This window comes from Narcine bancroftii, chromosome 4, assembly GCF_036971445.1.
Source record: "Narcine bancroftii isolate sNarBan1 chromosome 4, sNarBan1.hap1, whole genome shotgun sequence".
Lineage (NCBI taxonomy): Eukaryota > Metazoa > Chordata > Chondrichthyes > Torpediniformes > Narcinidae > Narcine > Narcine bancroftii.
In genome coordinates, this window is record NC_091472.1 from 204,235,108 (window position 1) to 204,260,623 (window position 25,516).

The 25,516-nt window shown below is 42.1% G+C and overlaps 2 protein-coding genes and 1 long non-coding RNA gene across 15 annotated transcripts in view; 2 read left to right on the forward strand and 1 right to left on the reverse strand.

Moving 5' to 3' along the window:
* The window catches only part of LOC138761488 (septin-2), a 206,284-nt gene that overhangs the window by 101,466 nt on the left and 79,302 nt on the right, over window positions 1-25,516 (forward strand). For all 6 annotated transcript variants that reach the window (XM_069933703.1, XM_069933705.1, XM_069933702.1 and 3 more), the window contains 2 exons: window positions 279-413; window positions 3,026-3,143. In XM_069933703.1, coding sequence (XP_069789804.1) covers window positions 279-413; window positions 3,026-3,143 — 253 coding nt within the window. The remainder of the gene's footprint in view (window positions 1-278; window positions 414-3,025; window positions 3,144-25,516) is intronic.
* On the reverse strand, window positions 10,786-25,003 carry LOC138761487 (uncharacterized). 8 transcript variants are annotated; one of them, XM_069933695.1, is made up of 5 exons: window positions 24,915-25,003; window positions 22,505-22,635; window positions 21,200-21,314; window positions 16,199-16,384; window positions 10,786-13,049 (listed from the first exon to the last, which is right to left on the reverse strand). In XM_069933695.1, the coding sequence occupies exon 5, from the start codon at window positions 12,675-12,677 to the stop codon at window positions 11,559-11,561; it is 1,119 nt and encodes a 372-aa protein (XP_069789796.1). In that variant the 5' UTR covers window positions 12,678-13,049; window positions 16,199-16,384; window positions 21,200-21,314; window positions 22,505-22,635; window positions 24,915-25,003; the 3' UTR covers window positions 10,786-11,558. The 8 variants fall into 8 exon arrangements, with proteins under 8 accessions (XP_069789796.1, XP_069789797.1, XP_069789795.1 ...); XM_069933696.1 differs by lacking the exon at window positions 21,200-21,314 and having other exon boundaries at window positions 22,509-22,635; XM_069933694.1 differs by having other exon boundaries at window positions 16,199-21,299; window positions 22,509-22,635.
* On the forward strand, window positions 15,204-18,347 carry LOC138761489 (uncharacterized). The gene is made up of 2 exons (XR_011356349.1): window positions 15,204-15,864; window positions 18,121-18,347. It is a non-coding gene; the product is annotated as an uncharacterized lncRNA (long non-coding RNA).

Consider the following 25,516-nt stretch of genomic DNA (forward strand, 5'->3'; position numbering starts at 1 on the left):
TTCAGTAAAACCCTCAGTATCTGGCACCTGGGGATTGGTAGATGTCAGATAAGTGTATTTGCCAGTTGCTTGAGGATTGTGTGTTGTGTAATTGGCGAACTAACTGCTAGGAGGCGCTGATTTTAAACTTTTATATAATTTTTAACCTATTTATTTTCCACAATTTTTTTTGCCGGTTGCTTGAATTTTGAATAACAGGTTCCAAGTTGTACCAATTTTATGGTTGTATGATATTTAGTGTTATTGTTCATAAGGCCGTACCTTCTTTCTTCTTACAGCTTCAGACCTATCATTCAGTACATTGACAATCAGTTTGAACGGTATCTTCATGATGAGAGTGGTTTGAACAGACGACACATCATTGACAACCGAGTACATTGCTGTTTCTACTTCATCTCTCCTTTTGGTCATGGGTAAGGAAAGATGATTCCTACTGAGATTTCAATCATTAAAATGTTTATCTATATGCCATATTTAGTCATGGAAGGATGCACAGAGATATCAACCAAAGGATGCTAATTTGTGTGTTGATAATTTTATCATGGAATGTGAGCAAGAGGAGTGAGCCACTTGTATGAGTTGTAGGCTCGGTATGTCATCGGAAACCTTGGCAGGCTTCTGCAGATGTGCAGTGGAATGTGTGCTGACCGGCTGCATCACAGTTTGGTATGCGACCACCAATATGTCTTAGCTAAAAATCCTGCAAAAGATAGTGGACTCGGTCCAGTATATCATAGTCAAAACTCTCCCCATCATTGAGGACATCAACGTTCAATGTTGCGTCAGAGAGGAGCAGCAATTATCAAGGATCCACGCCATCCAGGAGATGCTCTGTTCTTGCTGCTGTCCATCAGGAAGGAGGCTCGGGTGCCACAGAACACGTACCTCCAGCTTCAGGAATGGTTGCTACCCCTTCAGACTCCTGAACGAATTCAGAGACTCATTTAAGAACTCGTACTGAATATTTATATTTTTGTATTTGCAAAGTAATTTTCTTTACAGTTCTTCCTTCCTTTGAGTACAGTTTACAGTTACTGGTAATTAGAAATTCTGCCTGGCCCACAGAAAAAGAATCTCAGGATTGTATGTGATATCATGTGCAGTATGTACTCTGACAATAAATTTGAACTATGACCTTGAGGCAGGGGTCCCTTGGGAATCATGGATTATGACACAAAGATCGTTCAGTTAATCCATTACGAATAATGTAATTTTCAGCTTGGCCAGTGGTCTATACCCTTTCTATTACCTAGAACTTTTAAACACCTGTTTTAACTTCATATCCTTCAACAGCAAATAAAATGTCAGTTTAATCTGCTGTCATCATTTTGGGTATTTGTTTAACCATCTTTGTGCCAATGAAAACGGTGCTGTTTCATCTTCTACCCCTTGACGATCAAGTGCTAGTGCAGATGAATGCTGTGAGATAACCCACTTCCATCAGCCACGAAGGCAGTGCGTTCTAAATTCCAAACACTCCTGAGGAGTTGTCCTTAACATTCCCACCAGGAAGCTCTAATGGAACCAACCTTGTCCTTTTAAAACCAAACTTATCCCTCTTGTGGCATTTTGTTACTTCCTCTATTAGCACATTACTGTGCACAGATTGTTCCAGCTTGTGCGCATGTCATGACACACAGCAGCTTCTTGGCAGAGATCATTTATGATTTTAAATTTAAGTCTTCAGTGTAATAATTTGTTTAGATGGAATACAAGTTAAAAAAAAAAATCAGAATTTTACTTAAAAATGTTGGAGAAACTCAGCAAGTTGCGCAGTGTTCTTTATGTAACAAAGGTAAAGATACATAACCAATGTTGCGGGCTTGAGCCCTTCATCAAGGTATGAACAAAAATCAGACAGGCTCCTAAATTAAATGGTGGGAGACTGACGGAGGGAGGAGCAGAGACTCACAAGGGTCATGGGTGGACATGGGTGGGAAGTCACAAGAGAAAAAAAGCTGAGAAGTGACAGGAGGAGGGGATAGCTCTCTGAATGGAGAGGGAAGGGGGTGGAGAGCTGGAGGAGAGGAAACACAGGGATGGCAAAGAGAGGCTGACAAGGGAGAGACCTAACACATACTGGAGAAGTTGATGTTAATGCCATCCAGTTGGAGAGTGCTCAGATGGAATATTAACTGTTGCTCTTCTCAGCAGAAGGCGGGGAGGGCAAGATGTGTCTGATAGTGGGATCATGTTGCATGTGATGGAAATTGTGGATGATATGTGGATGGTGGAGGGTGGTGGGGTGGTAGGTGAGAACAAGAGAAATCCTGTCCTTGTTGCTTCAAGGGGCAGAGTGGCCAGGGAAGATGTGTGGGAAACGTTGGTAGTAGAGAGGAGACCATGTTTTTGGAGGAAGAGGAGGACATCTCAGATGATCTGGAATGGAAAACCTCAACCTAGGAGCAGATGCGACAGAGACAGAGGAATTGAGAGAAAGGACAGGGGACAGGGTGTAGTGGAGGTAATTGTGAGAGTTGGTAGGCTTGTCAAGAATGTCTCAGAAAGTTTGTCTCCTGAGATAGAGACAGAGAGATTGAGAAAGGGGAGAGTGTTGCCATAGATGGACCCGTGCCATACCCATGGCCACCCGTTTGACTTGGAGAAAGTGGGATGAGTCAAAGGAGACATTATTGAGAAAAATCAGAAGACTTGATGAGTGGGAAAAATTGTGCTCGGATTACTTAAAATGCTGCAGCGAGGTAGCCAAGATTATGAAATTAAAACAATACCAATTGTTAGCATAGAAGACGGCATGGTTAATGCAAAACTCTTACAATGTGAGCCACCCGGGTTTGAATCAGCCGCTCTCTGTAAAGGGTTTGTACATTCTCCCCATGAGCTTCCTCCAGGTGCTCTGGTTTCCTCCCATGTTCCAAAGACTTAGGGGGTTAGTAGGTTAATTGTTCACATGGGTTAAAAGATCCAAAAGCCAGGCCTTTATTCTGAAAATTTTTTAAATCTTTGGAGAGAATGGTGAGTTCTACGTTTCATGCAGTATGTAACTGTTTGCCATCTCGTGCAGCCTGAAACCGCTGGATGTGGAGTTTATGAAGGCCATTCACAGCAAAGTAAATATTGTACCTGTGATTGCCAAGGCAGACACACTGACGTTGAAGGAACGGGAACGACTGAAGCGAAGAGTAAGTAGTTGTTACTTTTGATCTCTCAAGTTCAGGTAGTAGAGAGAGATGGTCAAGTTGAAGTATGATTTATTGTTTTTCCTCTGTTTTTACCCATTTGTCCACAATAAATTTCAGTTATTTAGTGTTTTCATTGGAAGTTGGCTGGAAGTATATAAATAGGTTTTGCTTTCAGAAACATTTTAATATGTTTGGATAATATTTGATTAATTCTCCATGGAATCAGGAGGGATACATATCTTTGCTACCTGCTAATATTACATTTGGAACCCCGCATTTCAGATAAGTGGCATTCTTTCCAGTATTTTTATGGGTTTGGATTCCCTTCCACTGTCCTTCCATCCAATGCTATTTTGTGCAGCCAAAAAATTATAGATATGGAGTTCATGGTGTCAATTAATTGTAATGTACATATTATTATTCTGTTTCTGCTAAAATTAGTGTACTAGTCTTGAGTTAATGGGAGCAACAAATGCAGAGCAAATTACTGCTTTTAGCTTTGATCAAGACCGAGTGACATAATGGCACAGTGCACTACATCTCCTATGCCCAACCTTTATTTTGGCTGTAGCCCCCTTCAGACTCTGCTCAGACTTGATGAGCCCTCTTCCCTGTTAAGCAGCCAAATTTAGTCGGTGTCTTCTGTACTTCTCTCCTTCCAATGACATAAAAATATATTTTATGATTTTGGTCCTTGGCCCCACTTAAATGTGCCGTTGGCAAGCATGCTGTTGAGAATGACTGCTCGAGATCACAAAATTCTTGCATAATGCATTATTGCTATTTTCAGGCAGTATTACTGCCTGAAAATAGCACAGTTGGCTTAGCAGTTAGTGCATTGCCTTTACAGCGCCAGTGATCAGGATCAGGGTTCGAATCCCATGCTGTCTGTAAGGAGTTTGTGTTCTCTCCGTGTCTGCGTGTTAATGGGGTGTAAATTGGGCGGCACAGACTCATGGCCGAAATGGCCTGTTACTGTGCTATATGTCTAAATTTAAATAAAAAAAAAAATTACTGTTACTGTGTGTGTTGAAGCAGTCCAGGATGTCAAATTCATGAAATAGTAAGGTAAGCTTTACTGCTGCAGAGTTGCATGGTTATCTTCTTTCCATTTTGCATGCAATTGCTTGGCCTTTGAGGCTGGAAAGGTTTAACAGGTGGCATGTGTTAGTTCTGATAGTATTCTTTGTTACCGCATGCCTTGCGTTTGTTAGGTGGGCCCCTTTGTGCTTAAATTATAGCTGTCTGTTGTAATAGGTGCAATATTTTTTTATATCAGTAAACTTAAGTTATTGCAGCCATTTAAATGTCTCTGTTCTTGTTCTGATGCTGAGATCAACAATGCTTTAGGTTGCAATTTTTCTGCAACAAAACTTGTGATAGTATTTCCAGTATTGTGTGGGCGTGGGTGTGGGTGTGGGTGGGTGTGGGTGTGGGTGGGTGTGGGTGTGGGTGTGTGTGTGTGTGTGTAGATGGGTGGGTGTGTCTGTGGGTGTGTGCGTGGGTATGGGTGTGGGGGTGTGTGTTTGGGTGTGGGTGGGTGGGTGTGGGGGTGCGTGGGGGTGGGTGCGTGGGTGTGTGCTTGTGTGGGTGGGTGTAGGTGGGTGTGTGTGGGTGTAGGTGTAGGTATAGGTGTGTGTGTGGGTGTAGGTGGGTGGGTGTGGGGGTGCGTGTGGGTGTGTGCATGGGGGTGGGTGTGTGGGTGTGTGTTTGTGTGGGTGGGTGTGTGTGTGGGTGTAGGTGTGGGTATAGGTGTGGGTGTAGGTAGGTGGGTGGGTGTGGGGGTGCGTGTGGTTGTGTGCTTGGGGGTGGGTGTGTGTTTGTGTGGGTGTGTGGGTGGGTGTGTGGGTGTAGATGGGTGGGTGTGGGTGTGTACGTGTGGGTGTATGTGGGTGGGTGTGTGTGTGGGTGTAGGTGGGTGGGTGTGGGCGTGGGTGTGTGAGTGTGGGTGGGGGTGGGTGTGTGTGTGGGTGTGTATGTGGGTGTGCGTGTGTGGGTGTAGGTGGGTGGGTGTGTTGGTGTGTATGTGGGTGTGGGTGTAGGTGGGTGTGTGCATGTGGGTGTGTGCGTGTATGTGGGTGGGTGTGTGCGTGTATGTGGGTGGGTGTGTGTGGGTGTAGATGGGTGGGTGTGTCTGTGGGTGTGTGCGTGGGTATGGGTGTGGGGGTGTGTGTTTGGGTGTGGGTGGGTGGGTGTGGGGGTGCGTGGGGGTGGGTGCGTGGGTGTGTGCTTGTGTGGGTGGGTGTAGGTGGGTGTGTGTGGGTGTAGGTGTAGGTATAGGTGTGTGTGTGGGTGTAGGTGGGTGGGTGTGGGGGTGCGTGTGGGTGTGTGCATGGGGGTGGGTGTGTGGGGGTGTGTTTGTGTGGGTGGGTGTGTGTGTGGGTGTAGGTGTGGGTATAGGTGTGGGTGTAGGTAGGTGGGTGGGTGTGGGGGTGCGTGTGGTTGTGTGCTTGGGGGTGGGTGTGTGTTTGTGTGGGTGTGTGGGTGGGTGTGTGGGTGTAGATGGGTGGGTGTGGGTGTGTACGTGTGGGTGTATGTGGGTGGGTGTGTGTATGGGTGTAGGTGTGGGTATAGGTGTGTGTGGGTGTAGGTAGGTGGGTGGGTGTGGGGGTGCATGTGGTTGTGTGCATGGGGGTGGGTGTGTGTTTGTGTGGGTGTGTGGGTGGGTGTGTGGGTGTAGATGGGTGGGTGTGGGTGTGTACGTGTGGGTGTATGTGGGTGGTGGGTGTGTGTATGGGTGTAGGTGTGGGTATAGGTGTGTGTGTGGGTGTAGGTGGATGGGTGTGTTTGGGGGTGCGTGTGGGTGTGTGCGTGGGGGTGGGTGTGTGTGTGGGTGGGTGGGGGGGGTGGAAGAAAATAATTAAAAGCAGTTATCTAGTGTTGTTTCCTTGAAGGCTCATTGTTGACTTACTTTGTAAATTGCCTTTTGAATACTGGGAAATGTGGATCTACTTTTGGCTTGAGCCAAACTACAAAGCTTTTTATAAGCATTTTCCCAAATGAGTTATTCTGCACTTCAACAAAACAGAAAACAAATAATCTTCTACTGAAAGTCAATCAACCATTGATTGAATGATGTCAAAGAATTATATGTGTAGCAAGAGAGCAGTTAGTCCATTGTGCCATTTTGATTAAGTATTGGACACTGATAACAATATTTTTATAATGTAATCTAGATATATTGAATTCATGGATTTTTTTTAACTGAATTAACCTAGAATATTTTGCAGTCAAGAAAAGATCATTTGTTTAACTCCAAAGCCTAACCCCTGGTCTTAAAAGGAAACAATTTCCAGTGGTCAATGTGAGTTAATTGTCATATGCTCATGAACATTGTACAGATGTACCAAAATTCTTGCTTGCCAAGCAGGTACACCAACTCGTAAAATGTAAATGTCCATGAATGCAAGGCAGAAAAAAAAAGATAATAAATATCAAAGGATAGATAAATATTCACAATTGCAGTGAGTGCAAGACAGAAAGTGACATTTCAGTCGTGCAGATCTTGTTTTAAATTTTAGTTTGGAGATAAAACTCGGTAGAACGCTCTACCAGCCCATGAGCCCGTGCCACCCAAATACTAAAAACGCCATATGCTTTTGGAGAGCGAGAGGAGCACACGGAGGAAATGCACACGGACAAAAAAGGGTTCAAGGAGGAAGCCTGGCAACTATCGGCCTGTAAGTTTGACGTCTGTGGTCGGTAAATTAATGGAGAAAATTCTTAGAGATAGTACTTATAAACATCTGGATAGACAGGGTCTGATCAGGAGCACTCAACATGGATTTGTGGGAGGAAGGTCATGTTTGACCAATCTGATTGAATTTTTTGAAGAGGTGACTAGGAATGTGGATGAGGGTAGCGCAGTGGATGTTGTCTATATGGACTTCAGTAAGGCCTTCGATAAGGTACCACATGGAAGGTTAGTTAGGAAGGTGCAGTCTTTAGGTATAAATTTTGAGATAGTCAAATGGATTGAACATTGGCTGAAAGGGAGAGGCCAGAGAGTGGTAGTGGATAATTGTCTGTCAGGTTGGAGGCCGGTGACCAGTGGTGTGCCTCAAGGATCTGTATTGGGCCCATTGTTGTTCGTTATATACATTAATGATCTAGATGATGGGGTGGTGAATTGGATTAGTAAATATGCAGACGATACTAAGATAGGTGGAATAGTGGATAATGAAGAAGGTTTTCAAGGATTGCAGAGGGATTTGGGCTGCTTAGAAAAGTGGGCTGAAAAATGGCAGATGGAATTTAATGCTGATAAGTGTGAGGTGCTTCATTTTGGTAAGAAGAATCAGAATAGGACATATGTGGTAAATGGGAGAGCATTGAGGAATACAGAAGAGCAGAAAGATTTAGGAGTAACGATACATCGTTCCCTGAAGGTAGAAACTCACGTGAATAGGGTGGTGAAGAAGGCTTTTAGTATGCTGGCCTTTATCAATCATTGCATGGAATATAGGAGTTGGGAGGTGATGTTGAGATTGTATAAGACGTTGGTGCGGCCTAATTTGGAGCTCTGTGTGCAGTTCTGGTCGCCTAATTATAGGAAGGATATAAACAGAGTGGAGAGAGTGCAGAGAAGGTTTACCAGAATGTTGCCTGGGTTTAAGCAACTGGAGTATGGGGAGAGATTGGACAGATTGGGTCTTTATTCTTTGGAGCGTAGAAGGTTGAGAGGGGATTTGATAGAAGTATTTAAGATTATGAAAGGGATAGACAGAATGGATGTGGATAGACTATTTCCGTTAAGAGGAGGAAAGTTTAAAACAAGAGGACATGAGTTAAGAATTAAGGGGCAGAGGTTTAGAGGTAACATGAGGGGGAACTTCTTTACTCAGAGAGTGGTAGCTGTGTGGAATGATCTTCCGGGAGAAATAGTGGCGGCGGAGTCAATTGTATTATTTAAGAAAAGGTTGGACAGGTATATGGATGAGAAGAAGATGGAGGGTTATGGGCATTGTGCAGGGAGGTGGGACTAGAAAGGGGTGTTTGGTTCGGTGCGGACTAGAAGGGCCTAATGGCCTGTTTCCGTCCTGTAATTGTTATGTTATGTTATAATAAATTACATGAAGAGAACGTACAAACTCCTTACAGACAGCGTTGGGTTTTGAAGCTGGGTCACTATAGTGCCGTAGTAGTGTTGCGCTAACCTTGCCGCCCTTTGGTGGTTAGAGGGTAGTTTATGGTTAGGGTTAGAATATTACTGGGAGGGTCATAGCTGTTGGACTTGAGACTGTTCTTGAACCTGGAGGTGGTGGACCAGTCTTTTGCACCTTCTGCCTGAAGTGAGCAGCAAGAGGAGATTGTGATCAAGGTGAGGGAGGTCCTTTATGATCTCCATTACAGAATAGGTACAGCAGGAAAGAGGCCTATTAGTCCCTTTGGCAACCCTTTCCTGTTTTCAAAAACTTAATTGCGTGCCCAACTTTCCTGTCAAAAATATTAATGGAAAGAGTAGATATTTTCTTGGTTGAGGCAGAAGAAAAATCAACTTGCTTCCTGTTAAATTCTGATCAGTAAAACCTTTTAAAAAGGGATTTTAAAAAACAATTTGGATTTTCATGAAGCCTATCGCATCCACATGGTTTTCATAAATTATTGAATGCAATTAGTTGGTTATGAAGTATATTCCATATTAACAAATTTTTTGAAATCAAAATTGCAGCATAGAATTTGAAAAATCTGATATTGTGTAGATTTATTTTGGTTAGAAAAGGGGGCAAAATTTCCAATTCTTTTACATATTCCAGGCAAATAAGGACTCTTGTTTAATAGCTTGCGTCCATAATGCACATTGCACAACATGCTTGTCTCAGTGCTGCACTAAACTGTCAACATAGATTACTGGCTGGACTTGCTCTTGTCTTGAAGTTAAACTTCTGACAGAACCAGAATATCATCAAAAGAATATTTGCATTTCATCGAGTAACATTTATGCTATAAGTACAGCAGTCATGGGCCATCTCAGACACAAAGTTAACCTAAATTTCAGCAGTACCGAAAAAGTCCTCTATCAATCCTGATATTGACACTGAGTACCACTTTAATTGTCCAAAAACTGATCGATAGCTTGGACCAAGAACTGAGCAGAGACTGGCTCCTCCAAGATGCTTCATAATTGACAAAGTCCAAGTTACAAAATGTTCATAGGGGAACAGTTATAATATAAAATCTTAGCTCCATGCAGTTTTCCTGATCAGTTCCACACAAATGAAATCAATGCTCCCTCTCTTCATACCCACTTAGTGTCTTTGAATAGACTTTTTTTTCCTCTTATTTTGAGGGGCTCTGGGCAATGGTGACTCTTTGTTGATATATTGTTGTTCACAGTATTACAGTTGAAATAATCTTGTGTAAACTGTTCCACCCAGCCCTTCTCGCTTGGCTGACAGGGGAAAAAGCATAAGATAAAATCTCGTCATTTCAATATTGGACATAAATAAACTAAAACCTTTAAGAGAGACTAGATGCAGACTAGGAGGTCTCTTCACTGAGCACCTTCACTCTGCATCAATGTCAGGGATCTTCCAGTGGGCATTTCAATTTTGTCCTCCACTCCTGTGCTGTCCATGGCCTCATGCACTATCAAAGAAAGGCCATGAGAGGAGCACCACTTAATATTCTGTCTGGGCACGGCATTAAGATCAACTTCTCCACTTTCTGCTAGACCACTCCCTGTTCTCCTTGCCTTCCCTAGCCCTCGAGCTCTCCATCCCCTTCCCTCTCTATTGACAGCTGTCCCTTTTCCCCCTGTTTGCTGTTGTGCCTTCCTTTCCTTATCGATCTATCACCTCTTGCCTGTAGCCCTTGCTCCTCCCCCTGCCCCTTTCCCCACCCCACCCCACCATTTTATTCAGATGTCTGTCTATTTTTTGCTCACATCTCGATGAAGGGCTCAGGCTTGGTTATGTATCTTTGCTCTATAAATGTGTGCTGAGTTGATCCAGCATTGTTTTATTTTAAAGTTCTCGAATTCTCTGCATTGCAATTTCCATCAACAAAGAGCCCCAACGTTTGCAAAACCACTAACTTCAAAAGTTTGAGATAAATAATGCACATCAATTTGTTGAATCGGAAGAAAATAACAAGTTTCTCACAGATACAGTGGGAGTAATGTCTCTTCAGAGGCTTCAGCTAAATGGGAGGGCTGTCAAATTGCTAATGTGGGTTTGTTAGAAGGGGATGCGTTATTTATCCAAAGGCTTTTGCATGGTTATTACAACCTCCTGAATGAGATGAAGTTGGGAGGGTAGAAGCAGGGTGTATGATCCAGTGGAAAAACCATGGACTGATAAATTGAGATTAAAAATGAATTTGGAGAAATGCCATGGCCAAGACATAAAGTTAATTATAAAGACTTTTTTTAAAATCATTTCTGGCATGCCTTCTGAAATAGATCTCCCCTACTCCCGCCATCACAACACTCTACATTGGAGCTTTCCATTTATTTCTGTTAGTGAGACTAGTTTATATTAAACTATTGCTGAACTCATTAGCTGTTCCCATTGGCAATTGTGTATTGTCCTAATTCCCTCTCATTTATCAACCTCTTTAAAACTGCCTCTTTGACCAAGCTTTAAATCACCTGACCTTTTGTGCTATGGTGCCAATTTTCCGTGAAAAGAATTCTGAGAAATTGTTTTGAGACCTTTTTATTATGTTACTGAAGCAAAAAGAACTTTTATTTTGTCCTCCTCCTTGGATTTTCAGTCAAAAATTAACTAATATCCTCTGAACTGTAACTGCAATTTGTTACCTTTTATTACAAGTTCCCATTTTAGTAAAATGGGTTTATCACTAAAGGATAGGAGAGACAAGAGGAACTGAATGGTCACACAAGCACCATCACAACACACGTCACACTCAACGACTATTCGATAACATTGGAAGAACTGAGGGAAGGCTTGTCATCGTCTGTTCTAGATACAATACATTTTCAATAACACTGATTTTGCTTGGGAGAACCATTTTGATGCTGGAGAAAAAACAGCTTTTTGAAACAGCTTGTGTGGCCAGCCATATTTGTGGAATTCAGAGCAAAGCTGGCTCTGTGAATGACTGGGGCTTTTTAGTGGATTGACCTGTGCCAGGAAGATCTTTTCGGAAGCAAAATGCTTCAGTTTGAGTGTGACTAACAGTGAAGGTCACTTGGAGATATCGGTGCCTGAGTCTTGGAAGCTTCATAGAGGCTGCCCAGTTCGAGCCTTGCCTACAAAAGGACCAGGAGTGTTATGACCACAGCTCATGTGGATGGACATTTCTTCAAAGGCAACACAAGAAGAATTTGTAGGTCTGTAGTAGCCACAACTCCAGTCTTCCCATCAATTCAATTCTGGGCATCAAATTTCAAAGACCTGGACTGTAATGGTTTGGGTATATCTCACTCTCTCACACACAGACACACACAGTTTAAATGTAAGAAATAAAATTCTTTTCTTTCTTTGGCTTGGCTTCGCGGACGAAGATTTTTGGAGAGGTATGTTCATGTCTGCTGCAGGCTCGTTGGTGACTGACAAGTCCGATGCGGGACAGGCAGGCACGGTTGCAGCGGTTGCAAGGGAAAATTGGTTGGTTGGAGTTGGGTGTTGGGTTTTTCCTCCTTTGTCTTTTATCAATGATGTGGGCTCTGCGGTCTTCTTCAAAGGAGGTTGCTGCCCGTCGAACTGTGAGGCGCCAAGATGCATGGTTGGAGGCGATATCAGCCCACTGGCGGTGGTCAATGTGGCAGGCACCAAGAGATTTTTTTAAGCAGTCCTTGTACCTCTTCTTTGGTGCACCTCTGTCTCGGTGGCCAGTGGAGAGCTCGCTATAGAACACGATCTTGGGAAGGCAATGGTCCTCCATTCTGGAGATGTGACCCACCCAGCACAGTTGGGTCTTCAGCAGCATGGATTCGATGCTTGCGGACTCTGCCAGCTCGAGTACTTCGATGTTGGTGATGAAGTCATTCCAATGAATGTTGAGGATGGAGCGGAGACAGCGCTGAGGGAAGCGTTCTAGGAGCCATAAGTGATGCCGGTAGAGGACCCATGATTCAGAGCTGAACAGGAGCCTGGGTATGACAACCGCTCTGTATATGCTAATCTTTGTGAGGTTTTTCAGGTGGTTGTTTTTCCAGACTCTTTTGTGTAGTCTTCCAAAGGTGCTATTTGCCTTGGTGAGTCTGTTGTCTATCTCGTTGTCGATCCTTGCATCAGGTGAAATGGTGCAGCCTAGGTAAGTAAACTGGTTGACCGTTTTGAGTTCTGTGTGCCCAATGGAGATGTGGGGGGGCTGGTAGTCATGGTGGGGAGCTGGCTGATGGAAGACCTCAGTTTTCTTCAGGCTGACTTCCAGGCCAAACATTTTGGCAGTTTCTGCAAAACAGGACGTCATGCGCTGGAGAGCTGGCTCTGAATGGGCAACTAAAGCAGCATGGTCTGCAAAGAGTAGTTCACGGACAAGTTGCTCTTGTTTCTTGGTGTGAGCTTGCAGGCGCCTCAGATTGAAGAGACTGTCATCTATGCCAGATGTAAACAGCGTCTTCATTGTTGAGGTCTTTCATGGCTTGGTTCAGCATCATGCTGAAGAAGATAGTAAAGAGGGTTGGTGTGAGGACGCAGCCTTGCTTCACGCCATTGTCAATGGAGAAGAGTTCGGAGAACTCATTGCTGTATCTGACCCGACCTTGTTGGTTTTCGTGCAGTTGGATAACCATGTTGAGGAACTTGGGGGGGCATCCGAGGCGCTCTAGTATTTGCTAAAGCCCTTTCCTACTCACAGTGTCGAAGGCTTTGGTGAGGTCAACAAAGGTGATGTAGAGTCCTTTGTTTTGTTCTCTGCACTTTTCTTGGAGCTGTCTGAGGGCAAAGACCATGTCAGTAGTTCCTCTGTTTGCGCGAAAGCCACACTGTGAATAAACTGTGTAATAAAATTAGTACTTTAAAATTTGATCTTGTCCCAGACTATTTGCCTGCACCGGAATTCTCAGAGCAAAAGGATTTGAGTACAGGAGTACAGAGATCCTGCTGCAGCTGAGCAGGGCCTTGGTGGGACCACACCTAGAGTACTGCATGTAGTTTTGGTCTCCTTATCTGAGGAAGGACATCCTCGTCATGGAGGGTTCGCTAGAATGATACCAGGGATGGAAGGACTTACATATGAAGAAAGGTTGGATAGACTAGGCTTGTATTCTCTGGAATTTAGAAGTTTGAGGGAGGATCTTATGGAAACATATAAAATTCTTAAGGGTTTAGACAGACTAGATGCAGGAAGGTGGTTTCCAATGCTGGGAGAAACCAGAGCCAGGGGTCACAGTTTAAGGATAAGGGGGAAGTTTTTTAGGACAGAGATGAGGAAAAATTTCTTCTCTCAGAGAATGGTAGATCTGTGGAATTCTTTGCCACAGGAAGAAGTTGAGGCTGGTTCTTTGTCAATATTTAGAGTAGGTTAGGTTTGGCCCTTGTGGTTAAGGAGATCAGGGGGTATGGGGAGAATGCAGGAACCAGGTACTGATCAGCCATGATCATATTGAATGGTGGTGTAGGCTTGAAGTGCCAAATGGCCTACTCCTGCACCTATTTTCTATGTTTATATATCAAAGAAAGGTCTTTGGTTTTGTTTGTTCTGTGATTTGCTGCTGCAGGTATGTGTGAAAAGAAAGTTGCTGAAATTTATGATGTCAGAAAGAAGTAACTAGAATGATTTATGTGGTGATGAAGACAGATCCCTTTGTTGATTTATTGTCAAAGTACAAACATGACATCACATACAACCCTGAGATTCTTTTTTCCTATGGGTGAGGCAGAATTACCACTTATTGGCAATGCAAAAAAACTGTACACAGCATATATATGTAAACAAATAAAGAACTGTAAACAGCTAACAAATGTAAACAAACTGTGCAATACAGAGAGAATAAAAATAACAATAAAGTTCCAAAATCAGAGTCCTTAAATGAGTCCCTGATTGAGTTTGTTGTTGAGGAGTCTGATGGTGGAGGGGGAGCTGTTCCTGAACCTGGTGGTGCGAGTCTTGTGGCACTGATACCTCTTTCCTGATGGGAGCAGTGAGAACAGAGCGTGTGCTGTGTGGTGAAGGTCTTTGATGTTTGCTGCTGCTCTCGACGGCAGCATTCTCTGTACATGTATTCAATAGTGGGAGGTTTTTGCCTGTGATGTCCTGCGCTGTGTCCACTACCTTTTAAGGGGCTTTACCCTCAGGGGGTATTGGTGTCCCCAAACCAGACCATGATGCAGTTGGTCAGCAAACTTTCTACCATACCTCTAGAAATTTGCCAGCGTTTCTGATGTCATTCCAGACCTCCGCAAATTCATGAAGAAGTGGAGGCACTGAGGTGCTAGCTTCACGAGGCCATTAGTGTGTTGGGTCCAGGAAAGATCGTCCGAGATAATGACTCCCAAAAACTTAAATTTGCTCACCCTCTCCATCTCTGATCTCCCAATGATCACTGGCTTTCCCTTCCTGAAGTCAACAATCAGCTCTTTAGTTTTGGTGACGTTGAATGCGAGATAGTTGTTGGTGCACCATTCAGCCAAGTTTTCAATCTCCCTCCTGTAAATTGAGTCATCACCTTTCTTTTTACAACCCTCTACTGTGGTATCATCGGCAGATTTGTAGATGATGTTATTATTGACTCACACAGTTGAAGATGTAAAGTGAGTAGAGCAGGGGGCTAAGAACACAGCCCTGTGCTGCTCTGGTACTGGGAGATTGTGGAGGAGAAGTTATTACCAATCCTCACTGATTGTGGTCGAGAGGTGACGAAATCTATGATCCAATTACACAGTGAGATGCTGTGACCCATTTCTTGGAGTTTGCTGGTCAGTTTGGAGGAGATGATGGCGTTAAATACTGAACTGTAGTTGATAAAGATCATAAAGAACAAAATGAACCGTTTCAATTTAAGGAAAGACTGGATCGTTACATGGATAGGAGGGGACTAGAGGGATATGGACCGGGTGCTGGTCAGTGGGACTAGGAGGGTGGGGATTTGCTACGGCATGGACTAGTAGGGCCGAAATGGCCTGTTCTGTGCTGGTTATATATGGTTAATTGAAATGTAAACATTTATTTTACAGCTTTTCTGCAAAGAAAGTTTTGAGCTCGAAATCAACATGTTTCTCATGAGAAAGTTGATTGTTAAAAGCCCAGCCTCTACAAGAAATGGGATTGAGTTAAACAGATTATTTCAGAAAGAGAATGACAGACTTTCTTCTTGTGTTATTTATGCACATTTCCACAGGAAAGCTGAAGGCAGATACGATGTCATAAATATTTCAGTAGTGCCAGCTGGGGCTTTCCCTTGATTGTTTTACTTAGTATTATCTGAATAATCGTTACCACAGCAATGATTCAATTACTTTTCTTGGGCAGAGTTATCAGATGTCTGCTGAACGGGGATAAATTAGTCTGAATGCCACAACCTCTCAACATCTTGTTGGTGATGTTATAAATGGAAAAAAAGTCTTATTTAGTTAGTACAGTGCAACTCTGATTATCCAGAATTGGATTATCCACAATCCTCAGTTATCTGAAATTTTTTGAACCCAAAAGTGACATTTGTTTGCCTCAGATAGAGTTGAGATAAATGAAGATGTCCGAAACAATCAGAAATCCACAGTTATCTGAAATTTTTTGAAGCTGAACTGACCTCATAGGTTTAAAATAAAATTCACCCGACATGAAATTAGAACGACGATTGTCCTCATTTCAGGTAACTCTCTCCCCTCTCTCTTTCCATTTCTTCTTTACCTTCCCCTGTTTACTTTTCTTTCTGACTCTCTCTCTCAAACTGTGTGCAGCTGTTCGAGGGTTATCAAAGTCCTTGTCAACCAGCATGAGGCATATACCTTCTGGGATATGTTCTAAAAACAACTGCTTGAAGACCAAGCAAGGCCTATGGCTGTCTGCCAGTGCCATCATGTCGTTCATTAACTCTGAAGGGGTGCGGTCCCCCAGGCCATCAATATGGAGGAGACGTGCAGCTCGCTCACGCCGTGAGAGATTATAAATCTGGAGAAGGAGGGCTTTTGGGGCTTTATACTTGCCATGAGCTGGTGGGTCCCAAAGGAAATCCACTACTTGGCTGGCTGTTGCCCGATCGAGGGTGCTTATCACATGATGGTACTTAGTGGTGTCCACTTCTATCCCGCGAATGTGGAACTGCGCCTCAGCCTGACCAAACCAAACTTCAGGTTGAGTGGTCCAAAAGACCAGCAGTCTGTGCGAAACCACTGCGTTGTCCATGTTGGGTCCAAATTCCATTTGAGCCCATTAGGGTCACCAATGTAGCAGCAGTGTCACAATATGAAATGAAGAACAAGAAAATGATCAAACATAGTCGAGTCGAAGTTCAGTAAAAGTCGCTTTACTCAGTCACATGCAGCTTTTTAAACCCTGTGCATTCCAAATGACGTCATCACATTGGGACGTCACTCGGAACCTCCTGAGTCGGTTCGAATAAGCCTCCGGTGAGCTGGTCCCGACCATTTTGGATAATCGGAATTGTACTGTACACATCTTTTTCTGTGTAATATTGATGACCACACAGATACAGAAATGGAGTTGTATCCCAGAGCAGCTTTATTTCACAATTTCTGCAGTTATAGTTTGAGCCATACATTAGCAATAATTTTACCAAATTTAAAAGAATATTGAAAATGGGGGAAGCTAATTTGGAGTAGAAACTGGGAATATTTAGCTGGTTATTAATTTTGGAATGCAACCATGTTGACATATCTATTGTCAAGTAATAGGAAAGTTACATTTATACTAAGTTGAGGTATCTCATGAAAGTGAACTGTAATAATATTTTGAGTTTGCATAGCCTATAGCAGTGGTTCTCAACCTTTTTCTTCACATACCACTTTAATTAATCCCTATGCCATCGGGACTCTGTGATTAGTAAGGGATTACTTTAGGTGATATGTGAGTGGGAAGGGAAGGTTGAGAATCACTGCTGTAGACCCAATTGTTACTGAAATATTTTGCTTGAGAAAAATTGTCCTTGGCCCATTTCCTTTGGAGTTATGAAACTGTGCACATGACGAGTCAATTAGGGACGATTAAAACAGTGGTTTTCAAACTTTCTCTTTCCACTCACACACCACCTGAAGCAATCTCTTACTAATTAAAGTGGTATTTGAGTGGAAAGAAAGAAGTTGAGAACCACTGGCCTATCGCATACTGGAATGAAATTGCAATATAGAGTGCAAGATTTTTTTTCCTAAAATTTCATTTGGAATTCGTTTCACTGACACTGTTGGATATGGATAACAATTATTGAATATATTACCTTTATTACTTGCCATTTTATCTAGAGTTAGATTCATTTCATTAACTAAGTGTTTTGTACATGTATTTGGAATAATATTTATGATTTTTAGCTTTAAACAAGTCAGGCTGTGGTCAAATCCAGGACCTATTCATTTTCTTGCATTGCTGACTTCATATATTAGTTTTCAGTTGTTATATTACCACTCATGGATAAATGGACTAGTGTTGGCAAGTTCATTCTTTAAATCTCCTGATGTGGACGGCTGGATAGTACTGATTCCCTTGCATTTTATAGTCCCAAACACATCACTTTGTAGCGGCCCACTCCATGGGTCAGCCCAGGAAATTGCCGTCGAATGTGGTGATCGAGCATGCAGGATGGGAGACCCAAAGGCTGCAGAATAGCGGCCAAATCAACCAATCGCCGTCAGCGGATCATAGGGGGTCCAATCCAGGCCTGCGGATCTGAGGTGGCCAATTGGCAGTCAGCTCCGCTCAAGCCACGCCCTCGGTGGTGATGTAGCCGGCTGCCTATAGAAGGCAGAGCTGCATCTCAATAAACTCAGTATCAACTACACTCCCTTCATGTGAGAGTCTTCTTTCTTGTTATAACCTCGAGCTATAACCATAGTGACCCTCTACAACTTAAGAGTTTAAGAACATGTACATTTCAGCTTCTGTTTTGCTTTTACAGAACTTCAGAGGGAAGGTTGCAAGATGTGATTCAGGACTTGACTATCATCAGTAGTGCTCACAGAAATATGCTTATACCTTCAGGATGCATGCTGCTGAAGTTACAGATGAACCCTATTTTAATGCCAGGTTCAAAGAATCAGATCGCAACAAAAGCGGGGTCGTGCTAAATCAGGATCACAAAAACAGTGTGTTTTCAAAAATAAAATAAAGAACACATGTACAATACCTGTGTTTGCAATTATCTTTTTTTATTTATTACAATCATCATTTTCTTTCTTAAAAATACAATTGAGTGTTCGTTGCCTGATGCAGCATGTCGCTGGCGGGGAGCGAAATCCAAAATGCTTCGGAGCTGGAGGATTTTTATGTGGAACACATCCTGGGTCTCCAGCCAATGTAAACGAACCTCAAGATACTCAATGGCTTCAGACACTTTCGGAGGTGGAGGTGGAGGCTCCTCATTGTCATCTTCCTGTGGTTCGGGAACTGGTGCTATAGTAACGTTATGGACAATCTTGGAATCCATCAGATGCTCATATATCGGGCATTCGTCATTGGCAGAGTACCATCGGTGAAAACCCTCTCCTAATTTGAAACAGCCTCTGCACCTCACCCATCTGCGAAGCCGTAGAATTCATGTTCATCATCATCATCATCTTCATCTTCCTTGGTGGGTTTTTGTGATGAAAAGGCTGAACCCAGACTCTTCTCCCAGCATTTTTCCCCACACGTGAGGAGCTGACTGCTGCCCAGCCCTTCCTATCTAAGTGGTAAACTTCTTTAATGTTTGTTCTTTTCAGATCGTCTTCCAGTGTTGTTGATTTGCCTTCAATTCTACAAATTAATTTGCACCTGTAATTATGGTTGAACACAGAGATGATTCCCTGAACTAGGGGCTGGATCTTTGATGTAGTGTTGATTGGGAGGTAAGAAACTCGAATCTATCCATCACGGCATAATAGGTTGGCAGTTGGCAGGTGGGTGGGACAGATGTCAAATAAAAGAAGAGCTTTGGCTTCTAGCTTCTGCTTACACAAATGAGCGCAGACAGCAGGGACAAAAGTTACATAAAACCAATCTTCAAGATGATACTGGTCATCCAAGCATTCCTGCTCTGTGTGTACTTGAACAGTAATGATGTCATGTTGACATGGTGGAAACAGTGGGGTGAGCAAAATTTGCTAATCATTAGCGGTTTTAACTTTTGTGTTCTAGTCTTGTTAATACAAAACAACAATTTAACATGATCTTTGCGTTGTTTGAACCCCTCACATTGATGGGCATCATCTTTGCTAGTCAATGTGTGGTCTTGGATCAGAGGCCTGTTTCGTCACAGTTGTACACTTGTCGTTTGATGTAGCCACCGTCTTCTAAGAGAGTTTTTAGTTCTTCCGGATATTTGCTGGTGGCAGAACTCTCAGCTGAGTGAATTTCTGACACTAACACTTGAGAAATCCCGTGACATCATTTAAACTGGTCTAGCCATCCATTTCTAGCTTTAAACTGTGAGGTTTCTCCATTGATCAGCTGGTCAAACTTCTCGGATTGAGCTTTGAGAATAGGCCCAGAAGTTGGAAGGCCTTCTGAGTGTGCTTGAATGAACCACTTGTACAGGGAGTCTTCAAGGCTGACATCTTAGGCTGTCTTCACGCGTTTGGCCTTTAGTCCCGCCTCTTCCTCAATTTTACAAAGCGACGCGCATAACTTATCTTCCTGAGATTTCCAGCCATGAAGAGTTGATTCAGTTATGTCAAGGTCGTGTGCAACTTGGGTTTGACTTTTATTCTTGATTGCGTCAAGCGCGTGAAACTTATCTTTCACTAAAAAAGATTGTCATCTTCTAACGGTGATTTTCATTTTGATCTGAAAACAATTTCAGTTCTGGAAAGAGGCAAAAAAAGAGTCCACTGGCTGATCATATTATATCTGGGCTCATGTTAAATAAGGTCGCGTTAAATTGGGGTTCCATTGTATTAACATTTTAAAATTAGACATATCAGAGCTGAGCACATTTTCGTTGCAAAATGGGCCTATGTTTGATGAAGTCGGAATTTTTTGGGCACTGAGTCAAATTTTGATGTTAAGATCAGAATTTTTTTCATCTCCGATTAATTGATTTCACAGCCATTTAAATATTGAACCAACCTTCTGGCTTGATAAATTAAGGAAATTAATAAACAAGGTTAATAATTTCATCATTGTGATCAATGGTCCAGTGTGGCAGAATTCTTTCAATTTAATAGGTTCACCATCTATGCAATATTCAGGATTATTTCTGGATTGATAATCTTGACACATTTTCAACATGAGTCCAAAAGGTAATGATCCTTTCTCACCAATGTACATAACTTTTCTTTTGAGCAAGTGATGTCTTCTGCATGCCCCAGCCGCATGCTTTGCACTGACTTCAGAAAAGCATTTGATGGAAGCCCTAGTATGAAAAATTGTGGTAAACTTCAGAATAGTGAAGGGTCACGGTAGAGGTGATGTTTAGTGCAGTATCCACAGCATTGGTGCAGAAAGGTGTCCAGGTACATGAGAGCTCCACATATATTTAAAACTCAGAACCAGAGACTAAATTAGCTTTTCTTTGATGCTTGGTTACAATTTGCAGTTGGTTCCCAAATTATTGGGATGATTTATGCAAAAAAATGTCGCTTTGAAATTACAAAATAAGTTAGAGAAATGAACAAGCAAGAACATGGAACAAAAGAGGATAATACTACAAGAATGATTTTGCAATGCTCATTGAAGTAGAAAGGCTGGGCAGATAGAAAGTAGATGTTTTCTTCAGGAAACTGCCCAAAAACTCATTGTGCTTTGGATTGGATATTGAGTTCAATTCCACCTTGTGTACTTCATGTTTTCACTATTTAGTTTTGTTATTCTGCCTCCTATTTGTACCTCCAGAGCTGCTTGATGTTACTGCTCTTTTCGATATTTAACTTCTTGGCTGCTGCCCAATCAAATACCCTCCTTGTTTTCCCAGATTTTCCCCTTCTCCATTTTACCTGCCTGGCTTTCCCCACTTCTGACATAAACTGATTGAATGTTTAACTCTTTCCGCAGACTCTCACCTGTTGTTTTCCAGTGCTTTGTTTTTCAATTAACATTTAAGTCCCTCTTCTTGAAGCTTTGCCGCAGTCTTCTCACAGTCACCCCAAAAGCTGCAAACACCTATTTCATAAGGACCTTGAATCAAATAAAATTTCCTGTCTTCAGCTGTTTGTGTGTCATTGAAGAATATACTATAAACTAGGCGATTTGCTAATTGTTCTAGCTAGTATCTATTGCAGCACATTGTGTGTTTGAAATTTACTGTTGTGTTTAAATGTCATTTTGCAATCCACAAACATGCTGTTCCTTGCTATGTTGCTACACCTGATGCCAGTTCACCTTTACTTCCCGTGGATACATGACCTGTGTTTCTTCGGCATGTTTGTGCATTGGACTAGACCCCAACATCTGGAGACTTTCTTATTTCTTTATATAATCTATCGCTCTCCATTTTTCTTCCTATTAAAACACCAAATCCCAAATATTGCCAGTCTTCCAAGACAGTACGTTTCAGATTATCTGAAACATTCGGGACCGGTTATGTATTGGTTAACTGCATTTTCTGGATATCTTGAGAAAGGGCTTTAAGCAGCCCATTTTAAGCAGCAGAATTCTTGTATTGGCCGACGTCGATCCCGACACCTTCCCACAGCTGTTACCGAACCTGCCCGGGAGCCCGAGGTCCCAGCCCAGTACGATACTTATATCAGCAGTTGAAGCAAGAACAAGGGAAGGTTTTCAAGCATGAATTAAAGTTTTAATTCTTGCCATAAAAACAACGTGATGTCTGCTGACAAAAATAAGATAAATCCACCAACATTCAAAATGGATTAAAAATGGCACTAACAGCACACTTAAGTACACGAGAGCTCCATTGGATTCAAAATGGCGCTAACAGCTTGTCAGAGTCCCACTTGAGCACAGCATTTTTCACTTGTGATGACATGTCGCCGCTGAAATTCTTTGCGGATAACTAGAATTTGGGTAAAGTGGTTTTTGGATATCTTCTAAGTAATGGGTTCTGCACTCTTCTGATTTGAAAGGAGAACTAGGCTATCAAGATGACAATTAAATAAGAATGTACAAAAACATTATTATCATACAAAGAAAATGGCAAAATTGCAATAATAGTTAAAACTGAACTTGAGCTGGTCAAAAGCTTGTCGTTTGAATAAAAAGTAATTCACATCAAGTGATTAACAGCTCCAAGCAAGTCTACGGGAGCCTTTCCTTGAACAAAAAGGTGGATTCTGTATTAATAAAAATAAACATTCATAAATGCTGGAGGAAGTCAGCAGGTCTCACAGAACATAAAGATATATTACCGACATTTCAGGCCTGAGCTCTTCTTCAAGGTAGGCTGAGTTCCATTCAGGATTCTGCATTAGGACAAGCATTGAACTTTACGATTAAAGTGAACTGAATCATGTAGCTCTCCTTGTTTCTTGTGACATGACTAGAATTCAAATAAGGGGAAAAAAATCTTTTATTGAAAGGCAGAAAACTCCATGTACAGCCTTTCTAAAAAGTTACAATAGTGGATCTGAAAGTACCCTGTATAAGAGAGACTGTGTGTTCATTTGTGCTTTCCTGTAATTTATGTTACAAATGTTCGACTATGTCTATTGGCACAGCTTGGATTTCTTCAGTTCCTATTCTTTGAAGCTGCTTTACTGTTGAAGCTGAGCCAAATTCTGCCCACAAATGCACGTACTATGATGGGAGGGAAGTGAAATTGCACTGCCTCCTTTTTCGCACTCTTAAATGAGAGATTTAAATGTAACATTTGTTGAAATATTCAAAATTAACTTGTTTTCAAGCAAGAGAAAGAAATAAGAGGATAGATGGCTGATTAGAAGATTGTAATTCAGAAGCCAAATTTATTAGTTTTCTGCTTAGTAAGTTTGAAGTTCTGATTTTACTGTTCTGAAGAACATTATTTGGGGCAGTATCTTTTAATTACATCCAGGAGTGTTTCATGAAGCAGTCTTTAGTCAGAACATTGAGGGAAGGGACCATTCTAGAATCTGCATTGGTAAATGAACCAGGTGATCAGAATTTTGGTAGGAGAGAATTTTGGGAATAGCGATCACAAGTTCTTAAGTTTCAAGATAGTTATGAATGAGGATAGGCCTGGATCTCATGAGAAAATACTAAATTGGTTGAGGGCAAATTATGACATCATTAGACAGGAAGTGGGGAGAGTTGATTGGAGTTCCTGTAATAGGGCAAGACCGCATCTGTTGTGGGAGCTGTGTAAGGACCAGCTAATTAATCCAGTATCAACATGCTCCAGTAAGGAGAAAAGTCAGGGATGGCAAGTTTTTTTAAAAAAATTGAATGATGAGAGAAGTTCTGAATTTGGTCCAAACTAAAAAAGAAAATGTTAAGTTTAGGAAAGTAAGGAATATTAAAATTCCAGGGAAGAGCTCAAGCAGGCCTTTAGGAAGGCTAAAAGGGTCCATGAAACCTCCACGATCAGGATGAAAGAGAATCCAAAGGTAATTTAGACATAGTAAAAATAAGATGACCAGGCAGAGAATAGAACCATTCCAAGGTCAAAGGAGGAAATGTATGCTTGGAGTTAACGGACGTTGGTGTGGTACTAAATAAGTAATTTGCAATGCTAATATACTGGGATGTTTTGAGATCAAGAATGAGATGCTGCTGAGTCATTTGAACAGCATTAAGGTGGCGATACCCCAGGACCTGATGGTAACAGGCAAGGTCCCAGCCTTTATTCAATAAGGATAATCCATGAAATTATAGGCCATTAAACCTAATCAGTGATTGGAAAACTATTGAAGAGGATACTTGGGGATAGGATTTGCACTCAATTGGAAAGGCTGGTCAGTCATTTGGGACATTTAGCATTGTTTTTTGTTGGGAAGATGATCTACCAATTTGATTGAGATTCTTGTGGAGATGTCAAATGTTGTTAATAATGGTAAGGTTGTGGATTTGTCTACATAGATTTTAGTAGGGTATTGGTCAAGGTTCCTCATGGTATAGATGCATGGGATCCACAGTGAATTGATCATTTGGATTCAGAATTAGCTGGCCCACAGAAGACAATGGTAAAAAGTGGAAGGATGTTGTTCTGACTGGAGTTTTATGACCAGTGTTCCTTTGGGATCGATGTTAGGAGAGTGTGTGTGTGTTTTTTTTTTAAAAATGTAGACATACAGCCTGTGTGTCCAATTATACCCAATTAACCTACAACCCTTGGTTCATTTTGAACGGTGGGAAGAAACTGGAGCCCCTTGAGGGAAAACCAATGCGGACACAAGGAGAATGCACTGACACCTTACAGACAGCGCGGGAATCGAACCCCAGTCCTGATTGCTGGTGCTGGAGTGCCGTTGTGTGCTAAGCTCTATGCCAAATGTGCTGTTACAAAAGGATATAAATGAGTTACAGATATAGGCAGAGAAATAGCATATGGAGTTTAATACAAGTCTGGGATGTTGCACTTGGGAGAGCAAAATTAAGTGAAATTTTTTAGTTAATGGTAGGATTCTTAAAAGAATTAGCTCCTTGAAAGTGGCCACACAATTACAGTATAACTCCGATTATATGAAATTGTGGGGACCGGGCCTATGTCGGATAGATGGTTTTTCGGAGAGCTGGTCATTTTTTAAAAACAGCCCAGTAGCAACAGCAAATCACTTGTTTGTACAACAACAAACAACAAGGGAAGGCTTTTTAAGCATTAAAATAATGTTTAAATCTCACCCAAAAAATGCTGGCCGCTGCTGATCACCGACACCTCAAATGATGAAAGGAAGTAGTTTTACTTTGTCAACTGAAGCTCATTTATCGACTTATAACTGCTACAAATCTAATTGTTTCAAGTCCTTGAGGTGCAGTGGCAACAGTCTACATAATGTCTCCACAGACCAATAGAACAGGCAGTGCAAGGAAAATACTAAAAAGGATTGTGTCATCCAGATTAATAACAATGAACATGGGGACATCTGGTCTTGCAAGGCTTGAGTGCCCTGGAAGGTGCCTTCAACAGGCGTGTTAATTATAAAATTGTGATTACTAGAGCTTACTGTGCAGTTAGTTATGTGAGCTGTGTGGGAGTGTCATCTGGTGTGATGCAGGAGTCTGATGTCCAAGTGTGTGCGTTAAAGCATGTGTAAATTATGTGGAGCAGAAGGTTAACAAGATCCATAATTAGTGTAGGGAAAAATAAAAGGCAATGGGAGCTCTGCAGCAGGTCTGTAATTCAAACAGATCTCATTAAAGACGATGACATATCTTACTGATAACTTGTGCCTTGATACAACAACAGATAAATTCCTGCTGCTTGAGGTCTTTGACTTAATTTA

Bases quoted from the DNA above. Each gene is read 5' to 3' on its own strand.
- LOC138761487 (XM_069933696.1), bottom strand. From the start codon at position 12,677: ATGAAGACGCTGTTTACATCTGGCATAGATGACAGTCTCTTCAATCTG.